A 12,231-nucleotide genomic window follows, 5' to 3' on the forward strand; every position below is an offset into this window, starting at 1 on the left:
CCACACATTCAGGTCCCGTATCTCCCTGTTCCTGCTCTCGCCAGCACAAGGAACTGGAAGCAAACCGGAGATAACAACCCTGGAGGTCCTGCTTTTCAGCATTTTTCCGAGCTCTCTAAAGTCACGCTGCAGAATATTCATCCCCTTCTTTCCGACATCGTTTGTGCTGACATGCATTTAAACCAGCATCTCCAGCGCTTTCTTGCACAATGAATACCCAAACCTGATTCAGGTGTACAATGGAGTAATTCTCATTTGTGCTGTGGAAAAGGGCAAAGTGGAGTATCCTTAGAAAGTAAAGTCTGAAGAGATACAGGTTGAGGGAGTATTCAGGGCTATCTTTGGCATCTTATTTTGCCTGCGGGTGTTTGATTGTGATCACACTGAATGTCAATGGCGTACTGTAATAAGTGCTTATTGTACATTTATATACAAAATAAAGAGGTTTCAATAGAAAAATTACCAACACATGTATATAGTTTATTCCATATTTACAACTTGCCTTCACAAAAACAGCATTAGCAGCCTTCTTTCAGAAACAGACAGTAGACAGCAATGTAATTTAGACATTGAGATATCTACTGATTAAACTCCGTCCTTGAAAAAAGTGGAATTCATTTGCTGTGCATTTAAAAATACAGTAAAAGACTAAACCACATCCTGTTACAGAACAAGTACAGAGGAAGGGAAGAAATAAATGCATGAAAACATTTATTTTTCAGCAACAGATTATACAACTGAAAATCAGTCATGATCATTGTAAATCTAATTTAGAAGATAAAATTGCATTTACACAATGTCATTCATACTTTCAGGACTGAGAAGCCAATTACATTTATTTGAAAAGCGGTCACCATTCTTACACAAGCAAACGTGGCTGAAAAGTTGTGCATTGGATATCCTTCAAACAGCAATGAGATAAATAATCAATTAATATGCTTTAGAGTTTGGTGAAGGATAATTTTTGGACAAATGCTGAAAAAATCCATGATAGTGCCATGGAATCTTTCCATGCACCATTTAATCGAAACTGTTTAATACACAGCTCCAAGAGGACACGTCTGACTGCACAACAATCCCTTAAAGATTCAATAACCATAGATGATCAGAGTAGGTCATTGTTCTGATTCTAAAGCATTTGTGTAATGATTACCAGAGCCACATTAGCTTAAATACTTTGTAAATTGCCTACCTTTAAACACAAGACTCAGTCATTAGCTTTGTATGGACAGATTATGTTTAAAAAAGCAGCAATTTGAAAGAAAGCTTCCTACAATGAAGAAAATGTTGTTTAATTAATTTTAAATTAATTTGGATTGAAACATTTAGTTCTAAAATTGGTATAAAATTCTATTCATTAGTTAATTTTCCAAATGCAATACCATAGGAATAATAGAAAATCAGGTGTGAATAGTATAGAGTTTTAAGTATTCTCTGCATTTTACAGTAACAGTATTGCACTGTTTTAAAAGCTAACTTTGTCAAATCAAATATTTACAAAAGCAGCTTAACTTGAATGATGCAAATCAGATAAAATAACATGCATTTAAATTAAAAAAACCTGTACCCTGACCGCATAGCGCAACAGAAAACAGAATTTCTGCAACAAAAAAAAGACACACAGTAAATTTCATCATCATAACAATTTGGTCTTAGTCAAACTACATTGACAAAATCTTGTATAAAATTCAATATTTCATTGCATAAACTTTTACTTTAAATATTGTTTTGTTCTGGTTTAACATTTAGTGATAGCTTGCCGTCAAATATTATTCAGGTAAAACGGGAAAATGTATCATAGCCTATTATAAATTCTGTACACGTCCACAACAAATTCTAATTCTGTATATTTATTAAATAAAAACTATTATTCATAAGAGTGTTATCTTAACATTGTTGGCATGTGTGACATAGCTTGTGCAATATTTTAATCCTGCTTGGTTAATATGTGCTTCTGATCTTGTATCGCCTATGTACAATACCTTGTCTATGCCGCTCACTGGAACATTGAAACCAATGAATTAGCACAGCCCCAGAAAAACAAAACTCCATTGTTATATGTGAATTTAACCACACAATACAAAATATCACCATTATGGTAAATAAACCTCGTGTTAAGTATTGACTTCATTAAAACTATAGGTTATTGTGAAACCACAAACTGTGCTTGAAATTTGAAACACAGATATAGTGATGATATTTGTGAATCTGAATGATAGTCCAGTAAATATCATGTTAGAAATTATGATAAAAGGCTACTTCCATTTAAATTAAGCGCAGAAAGGCTTGTTTACAAGTGTACTCTCTAACTCAGTCAATTCTAGTATAGTTGCTGTCTGCAGGAGTTCCATTGCACAAATCTGGGTGAATCACCTTTTATTATGCATGGTCTTGAGGCTTCATAGCCTGAAAGAGGTTAAACATTGAAATGGTAAGTGAATGATAATCGAAGAAGAGCATCACAGCAGTTATCAATCTCAGATCATCGGCACCTTGTAGTAACGGGAGTTTATAAAACAGTGTAAAATCTGTTACTAACCATATTTGAAAGTCCATCACAATTTAAACAAACTAGTTAAAATCTTCTCTTAAAAACGATCGTTGTCTATATTAGCACATCCATCAGTATATTATTATTTTAAAAATCACCATAAACACACGCTGAAACAAATTACTACAGAAGCTGTAATTTAGTTTCACTCTTGAAGTATCAGTAAGACAGTTGTTGTCATTATTCTTTAGGCTTACTTTTCCAGTACTGTAATTCACTGCAATATTTGCAAATATTGACATTGTTTGGAGCAGCACTTTAAAATATTATCTGGAACCCCTCTAGGTTTTGTTGTGAGGGTTTACAGGAGGGGAAGAAAATGGTATCCAATTTAATATTTTCCATTGTGATGCCATTATCCTCAAGAATGCTTGTAAAGGGTGAACAGATGTATAAAAATGCATACAATTGCCAACAAGAAACACGTTCTATATACAAAGCTTTTTCTAAAAACTGTACAGATTTTGAAACCTGCAACAACATGTCTACTAGTCAAAAGGAAGAGACCATTTCCGATTCCACTTAGCCTGCCGCGTGCCAGACATGATCATGATTATATGATCTAATACATTGTGTCCATTCACTTCACACTAAACAAGAGATCTCCTGTTGCAGTAGATGTCAACGTAGGAAATTGTCATGTTGCATTGGAAAACTACTGGAAACACTCTTTCCTCTAACTCTTGGGACTTTTGTGAGATCTATTCTTTCATTTGGCAAAATAGCTTACTTTCACTACGAGAAAAATCTAGGGGTTTTCATTATTTCTGTTCAGGTTGCCCGCAGCTGTATTTCTCGGAGACTGAAGAAATTCACGGAAGTCTTGAACTATGTCCCGGTGTTCTCCGACACTCAGGTTATGAGGACTCCCTAAGGGCAAAGCACATTTTGATAAGAACCTTGAACCAGCAAGTCAAATACAAGAACTGACTTCAGAAAAGCATAAATCAGGCTTAACTGTCTAAGCAAACATACAACAAAACATTTTGTAAAAATCTTTTATTTATAACAAATATGCAAAGGTGCTCCCCAGAAATATTTACACACAGCATTTGACATCAAATAGATTTCCCAAGATTTGGTCAGAGGTAGGTTCTTAAGAGTGTGAGAGGAATGGAGGAATGGAGAAAGGAATGATGGCCTAAGGAACAGAATACAGCAATCAGGACTTGGGCAGCTAAATATCAGTGATTGCGTTCATGGTTCAGGAGCACAAGGGGAAGAGATGGAGCAGAGTTTCAAGTGGAAAGGCTGGAAGAGATTTCAGAGATGGCAAGGGATAGAGCGAGTGGGATGATAAAGTTGAAACCATGGTGGGTTTAAAACATATGAGGGAGAATTCTATATCATAACATGAACCCTCTGGAGCTTTTTTTCTCTCACATCTTTGTTCATTTGTCAATTAATTCCAGAATTATCCATAAAGTGCTTTTCTGCACTTTGTTTACCCCATCAGACTTTAGTGACTTTGAGCAATCTATCAATCTCCACACTATCTCAGTGTTCTATGAAAAGCTCTCATCTCCAGCACCATTCTATGCATTATTCCAAGAAGGAGGGAGGAAAGATTTAATAGGAACCTGAGAGGTAACTTATTTTCCACAAAAGGTGGTGGGCATATGGAACGAGCTGCCAGAGGAGGTACATGGACAGGGTAGGTTTAGATGGATATGGGCCAAACGCAGGCAAGTGGGACTAGCGTAGATGGGACATGTTTGTCAGCGTGGTCGGGTTGGGCCGAAGGATCTGTTTCCACTTTGTATGACTATTATTTTCCACAAAGTTTAACTATATTTTCAATGTTAGTGATGTCTATAACCTTGCAAATTGTATTCTATATACCAAGTATTGATGGTATATGCATATCAAAAAGAACTGCGATCTTAATATCAACCCCAGTGTGTACTACTGTACTTTATATTTTAAAGTAACAACATTTTCACTTCTACTCCTTGCTTTTTATTCACATAGCAAATGCCATTTCACCCAAAAGTCTTCTACCTTACTAAAAAGTTAATGTTATACTTTAAAACGTATGAAAATTCATATTAATATTTGCTTTTGTCATTTTTTTTCCTAATAATACAATTAGTTTAATCAAACATGAATTGCCTTTAATGAATTCAGATTGGATTTTCTTACTAAAACTTGTAATAGTGGTATTGTGGAGTCCTTTAAAAGAAGGATTACTCTGCTCAAGGTAGATCATTAACAAAATCTCAAGGGAAATCAGGGTTTGGCGAAAAATGCCAGCCTTTCCAGTGATACCCTGGTCCCAGAAAATGAATAGGATAAGTTATCAGTTATACCATTCCAATTTGACTGTCTTTTACTCTTGAAATACTATGGGGGTTGAACTATCATTTTGTCTGTTTTTTTAAAAACTTCTGTTCATATATTCATGTGAATTTTAAATTTTAATCAGATTTTTAAAAGTCCCAAGTCCCAGGACATTTGCATATTTTAGTGACTGTGGTACAGACACATCATTGAAGGGGATGGAATACATTGCACTGCATCTCATCCCTACACTGCATTTGCCAACCAGCGCAGTCAATGTTTTTTTAGTTTCCAAACATATATTTCCAAAATATAGTGGGAAGATTAATTATTAAACAAAGACTTTGAGAACTGACGTTTGAATGCAGGGTAAGGATGTGGCTATATTATAAATTCAGAATAAAGAATTCATGCTTAATGTCTTTTAACAAACTATAAAACCCCTTATCGGTGGAGAAAATATACCATGCCTATTACACAGAGTACTGAATTAGCAAATAAGCTGAAGTTCTGTTGAAGCAGATGTAAACTGCATCAGATTTCAGGATGCTATTCAAAAACAGTCTGCTAGAGCATGGCCACAATAAGTAAATGAGGGTTAATTGTGGAATGATTAATCCTACCTTCACTCTTGAGATACCATAGCAACATAATTACCGAGTAGCCAGCTGCTGGACTAGAATATGTTTAAAGTGAAAGTATTATAGACCAAAGCCATAAGATAACCAAATAAAAAAGCCTCCCAGTCTATTTAAATTCACTCATCAAGGCTACCCTCCCTAATACTATTTTGGATGGTTTCTTTCACTTTTGTCTGGGGATATCAGCATGAAGAATTAGAAACATTAAAAAAGATCTTTATTAATTTGAAGCATCACCTCATCTTTCTCCCAACTGATTGAATAACCTATATTTTAGTATTTTATTTTTCCACTCAGTTTATGATTGTAAACAATTATTTGTAAACATGGAGACATTTAAAAAAAAAACTAGATGCTGGAATCTTCTTCATTCTGAAGGTCCCAAAACAAGGTGCTGTCTGTCCATTTGCCTCCACTGAAGCTGCCTAACCCAGTTTCCCCAGCACCTTGTTTTTTGTTCATTACCAGGACCTTGGTGCCCCATTTCCAAGCTGCAAAGCTCAAATCTCGAGCCTACTTGAATAACTGCTACTGCACAGTGATTCACTTGTGATTCATCATGCCCTGCCTCCCATGCACTAATATTTCCCATGTGCAGATGATGTTATCCAAGCCCAATGTGGTGGAACCAGGCCGAGAAGTAATTGTACTACAACTAGTTTTCCATTACGCCATCTAATTTTACGATACTACCTATACAATGTGTCTTCAAGTCATACAGCATGGAAACAAGCCTTTCGGCCCATCTTGCCCATTCCGACCTAGATGCCCCATCTATACTAATTCCACCTTCATAACGAGAGGATTTGAGTATAGGAACAAAGAGGTCCTTCCGCAGTTGTACAGGGCCGTGGTGAGACCACACCTGGAGTATTGAGTGTAGTTTTGGTCTCCTAATTTGAGGAAGGACATTCTTGCTATTGAAGGAGTGCAGCGTAGGTTCACAAGTTAATTCCCAGGGTGGCGTGACTGTCATATGATGATAGACTGCAACGACTGGGCTTGTATTCACTGGAATATAGAAGGATAAGAGGAGATCTTATAGAAACATATAAAATTATTAATGGATTGGACATGCTAGATGCAGGAAACATGTTCCCGATGTTGGGGGAATCCGGAACCAAGGGCCACAGTAGGGTAGGCCATTTAGAACTGAGATGAGGAAACACTTTTTCACCCAGAGAGTTGTGAATTTGTGGAATTCTCTGCCTCAGAAGGCAGTGGAGGCCGATTCACTGGATGCATTCAAAAGAGAGTTAGATCGAGTTCTTCGGGCTAGTGGAATCAAGGGATACGGGGAGGGCAGGAACGAGTACTGATTGTGGATGATCAGCCATGATCACATTGAATGGCGGTGATGGCTCGAAGGGCCGAATGGCCTACTCCTGCACCTATTTTCTATGTACCTGCCTGCATTTGGCCCATATCGCTCTCAACCTTTCCTGTCCAAGTACCTGTCCAAATGTCTTTTAAATGTTGTTATAGTACCTTCTTTAACTACCTCCCCTGGCAGCTCGTTCCATATATCCACCACCCTGTGTGGAAAAGTTGTCTGCCAGGTTTCTATTAAATCTTTCCCCTCTCACCTTCCATGGGTCATGTACCTTGATTTTCGAAAGACAACAAAAGATGTGCCCTGGACACTGAAAATGCCTGCTTTATATCAACATGCATTCAACAAGATTAATCTGATGAACAATCTGCCAATCATGTATTAAATAAAAATCACTTACATGTGAAGCACTGATCTTTGCCTTGTAGCAATACATTTTGCTCTCTTTCCAGCTTAACATCCTTATGCAAAATATTTTTCTATCTTTCCATCTTAACATCTTTCCTCCAGCACGGTAACCAAAACGGAACACAAAATTCCGAATGCGGTCTCACCAATGTCTGGTACAACTGTAACAAAACATCTCAGCTTCTCTACTCAATACCCTGACTGATGAAGGCCAATGTGCCAAAAGCTTTCTTGTTGACCCTATCTATCTGTGATGCCACTTTCAAGGAACTATGTACCTGCACGTCTAGATCCTTCTGCTCTACAACACTCTCACAGCAAAAGTCCTGCCTTGGTTTGACTTCCCAAAATGCGACACCTCACATTAATCAGCTGTAAACTCCATTAGCCATTCCTCAGCCCACTGGCCCAGCTGATTAAGACCCTGCTGTATTTTTTGATAACCATCTTCACTGTCTACAAAATCACTTTATTGTCACACCATAAAATATTATAATTACATTGCCTAGAATAGCTTTGCTCCCAAGCTGGCATTGTAATGGCAACAGACGGGATTCGAGGATGGTGTGCTGCCTTCCTGGTGCCAGGATCCAGGATGTCACGGACAGAGTGCAGAAAATCCTCAAGGGCGAAGGTGAACAGCCAGAGGAAGTGGTAGTGCATGTCGGCACAAACGATGTCGGAAAGAAGGGGATGAATATTCTGCAGCGTGACTTTGGAGAGCTTGGAAAAATGCTGAAAAGCAGGACCTCCAGGGTTGTTATCCCCGGTTTGCTTCCAGTTTCTCGTGCTGGCGAGAGCAGGAACAGGGAGATACAGGACCTGAATGTGTGGCTGAGGAACTGGTGCACGGGGCAGGGATTTAGATTCTTAGATCACTGGGATCTGTTTTGGAGTAAGGGGGAACTGTACAAAAGGGACAGATTGCATCTTAACAGGTGGGGGACCAGCATTCTGGCAGGCAGGTTTGCCACTGCTACACGGGTGGTTTTAAACTGAATAAGGGGGGTGGGGTGTCAAATGGGATAGTCGAGGATGGAGTTAAAGGGAAAGGGTTTCTTAAATGTGTGAGCGGAGAGACAGAGGGGTGTAAAATGAGGGTAGAAGCAATAGGTAGCAAGGTGAAAAGTAAAAGTGGCAGGCAGACAAATCCAGGGCAAAAATCAAAAAGGACCACTTTTCAACATAATTGTATAAGTGGTAAGAGTGTTGTAAAACAAGCCTGAAGGCTTTGTGTCTCAATGCAAGGAGCATTTGTAATAAGGTGGATGAGTTGAATGTGCAGATAGCTATTGATGACTATGATATAGTTGGGATCACGGAGACATGGCTCCAGGGTGACCAAGGCTGGGAGCTGAACATCCAGTGATATTCAATGTTCAGGAGGGATAGACAGAAAGGAAAAGGAGGTGGGGTAGCGTTGCTGGTTAGAGAGGAGAGGCTATAAGACTGATAAACGGACTTTGCCCCCTGCCAAAGTATCGCGCACCAACCACCAACCTGGACACACTGCAGCAGAGCCACTGTCGTGCCGCTGCCGATCGGAACGCCTGTTGATGTTTAGTAGAAAGTAGAGTGTTTAATTTGTTCATGATATATGTATTTTTATTTCTATTTATTTTTTACTGCACACAGAATGGACACTGGTTGAGCAACGTTTTTTTGTTTCCTCTGGGTATGTGAGTACTCAGGAAAATGACAATAAAGATATACTATACTATACTATTAACGCAATAGAAAGGAAGGACATTAGCTTGGAGGATGTGGAATCGATATGGGTAGAGCTGCAAAACACTAAGGGGCAGAAAACGCTAGTGGGAGTTGTGTACAGGCCACCTAACAGTAGTAGTGGAGTTGGGGATGGCTTCAAACAGGAAATTAGAAATGCGTGCAACAAAGGTAAAACAGTTATAATGGGTGACTTCAATCTACATATAGATTGGGTGAATCAAATTGGCATGGCTGCTGAGGAAGAGGATTTCTTGGAATGTATGCGGGATGGTTTTCTAAACCAACATGTAGAGGAACCAATGAGATATCAGGCTATTCTAGATTGGGTATTGAGTAATGAGGAAGGGTTAGTTAGCAGTCTTGTTGTGCGTGGCCCCTTGGTCAAGAGTGACCATAATATGGTTGAGTTCTTCATTAGGATGGAGAGTGACATTGTTAATTCAGAAACAAGGGTCCTGAACTTAAAGATAGGTAACTTTGAGGGTATGAGACGTGAATTCGCCAAGATAGACTGGCAATTGATTCTTAAAGGGTTGACGGTGGATATGCAATGGAAGGCATTTAAAGCCTGTATGGATGAACTACAACAATTGTTCATCCCAGTTTGGCAAAAGAATAAATCAGGGAAGGTAGTGCATCCGTGGATAACAAGGGAAATCAGGGATAGTATCAAAACGAAAGATGAAGCGTACAAATTAGCCAGAAAAAGCAGCCTACCAGAGGACTGGGAGAAATTCAGAGTCCAGCAGAGGAGGACAAAGGGCTTAATTAGGAAAGGGAAAATAGATTATGAAAGAAAACTGGCAGGGAACATAAAAACTGACTGCACAAGTTTTTATAGATATGTGAAGAGAAAAATATTAGTTAAAACAAATGTAGGTCCCTTGCAGTCAGAAACAGGTTAATTGATCATGGGGAACAAAGACATGGCAGACCAATTGAATAACTACTTTGGTTCTGTCTTCACTAAGGAAGACATAAATAATCTGCCGGAAATAGCAGGGGACCGGGGGTCAAATGAGATGGAGGAACTGAATGAAATCCAGGTTAGCCGGGAAGTGGTGTTAGATAAATTGAATGGATTAAAGGCCGATAAATCCCCAGGGCCAGATAAGTTGCATCCCAGAGTACTTAAGGAAGTAGCTGCAGAAATAGTGGATGCATTAGTGATAATTTTTCAAAACTCTTTAGATTCTGGAGTAGTTCCTGAGGATTGGAGGGTAGCTAATGTAACCGCACTTTTTAAAAAGTGAGGGAGAGAGAAAACGGGGAATTACAGACCAGTTAGTCTAACATCGGTAGTGGGGAAACTGCTAGAGTCAGTTATTAAAAATGGGATAGCAGCACATTTGGAAAGTGGTGAAATCATTGGACAAAGTCAGCATGGATTTATGAAAGGTAAATCATGTCTGACAAATCTTATAGATTTTTTCGAGGATGTTACTAGTAGAGTGGATAAGGGAGAACCAGTAGATGTGTTATATCTGGACTTTCAGAAGGCTTTCGACAAGGTCCCACATAAGAGATTAGTATACAAACTTAAAGCACACGGTATTGGGGGTTCAGTATTGACGTGGATAGAGAACTGGCTGGCAGACAGGAAGCAAAGAGTGGGAGTAAACGGGTCCTTTTCACAATGGCAGGCAGTGACTAGTGGGGTACCGCAAGGCTCAGTGCTGGGACCCCAGCTATTTACAATATATATTAATGATTTGGACGAGGGAATTGAATGCAACATCTCCAAGTTTGCGGATGACACGAAGCTGGGGGACAGTGTTAGCTGTGAGGAGGATGCTAGGAGGCTGCAAGGTGACTTGGATAGGCTGGGTGAGTGGGCAAATGCATGTCAGATGCAGTATAATGTGGATAAATGTGAGGTTATCCACTTTGGTGGCAAAAACAGGAAAGTAGACTGTTATCTGAATGGTGGCCGATTAGGAAAAGGGGAGATGCAACGAGACCTGGGTGTCATGGTACACCAGTCATTAAAAGTAGGCATGCAGGTGCAGCAGGCAGTGAAGAAAGCGAATGGTATGTTAGCATTCATAGCAAAAAGATTTGAGTATAGGGAGGTTCTACTGCAGTTGTACAGGGTCTTGGTGAGACCACACCTGCAGTATTGCGTACAGTTTTGGTCTCCTAATCTGAGGAAAGACATTCTTGCCATAGAGGGAGTACAGAGAAGGTTCACCAGACTGATTCCTGGCATGTCAGGACTTTCATATGAAGAAAGATTGGATAGACTCGGCTTATACTCGCTAGAATTTAGAAGATTGAGGAGGGATCTTATAGAAACTTAAAAAAATTCTTAAGGGGTTGGACAGGCTAGATGCAGGAAGATTGTTCCCGATGTTGGGGAAGTCCAGAACAAGAGGTCACAGTTTAATGATAAGGGGGAAATCTTTTAGGACCGAGATGAGAAAAACATTTTTCACACAGAGAGTGGTGAATCTCTGGGATTCTCTGCCACAGAAGGTAGTTGAGGCCAGTTCATTGGCTATATTTAAGAGGGAGTTAGATGTGGCCCTTGTGGCTAAAGGGATCAGGGGGTATGGAGAGAAGGCAGGTACAGGATACTGAGTTGGATGATCAGCCATGATCATATTGAATGGCGGTGCAGGCTCGAAGGGCCGAATGGCCTACTCCTGCACCTATTTTCTATGTTTCTATGTAATATTCGGTAGACCTCACAGTTCTGGTTTAGACTACCTTCTTCATGGTTTGCATGCTTTCTCTAACATAGATCATTACACATATTTCATATACAATTATCATGAATATTGGAAAATGGTGTTATTGATTTGAATTATCCAGAATAAACATACACTAACTTCACCCAAACCAGCGGATCCAAATATTATGCATATCTCTGACTCCATTCTTCATCATTCATCCTTTACAGCAATACATTTTGCTCTTTTTTTTGTATGTACTTACCCCTTTTGTGTGCACTTACTCCTTTCTTTTGTGTGTACTTGCCCGCGCAGATGATCATAATTTTTTAACAGAAGGATGTGGTTTTGATGTTTTCATGAAGTTTAAGTCCAACCATTTTTTAAAAGATGATACTACACTAACCATAAACAAATCACTCTTACACCATTTTGTGCTATGAAACTGTTTAACTAACATACCTGACTGTGTACAATGGGATGTATATTTAAAAAAAGGACTATATGAAATTCCTTTAAACTTTCGGAAATGCACCTTAGACCAAAGCAGTGTGATGAACATTTACTCTAATATTAATTTATTAAAACTATAGTACATCTCATATTATGACTTGG

General features: G+C 39.0%; 1 protein-coding gene across 1 annotated transcript in view; it reads right to left on the bottom strand.

The window, feature by feature from the left end:
- Positions 1-459: 459 nt before the first annotated feature.
- Positions 460-12,231, bottom strand: part of brd9 (bromodomain containing 9) — a 54,140-nt gene continuing 42,368 nt past the window's right edge. The window contains 1 exon segment of the mRNA XM_033016619.1: positions 460-3,421. Coding sequence (XP_032872510.1) covers positions 3,300-3,421 — 122 coding nt within the window. The 3' untranslated portion in view covers positions 460-3,299.

Source organism: Amblyraja radiata, chromosome 2 (assembly GCF_010909765.2).
Source record: "Amblyraja radiata isolate CabotCenter1 chromosome 2, sAmbRad1.1.pri, whole genome shotgun sequence".
Lineage (NCBI taxonomy): Eukaryota > Metazoa > Chordata > Chondrichthyes > Rajiformes > Rajidae > Amblyraja > Amblyraja radiata.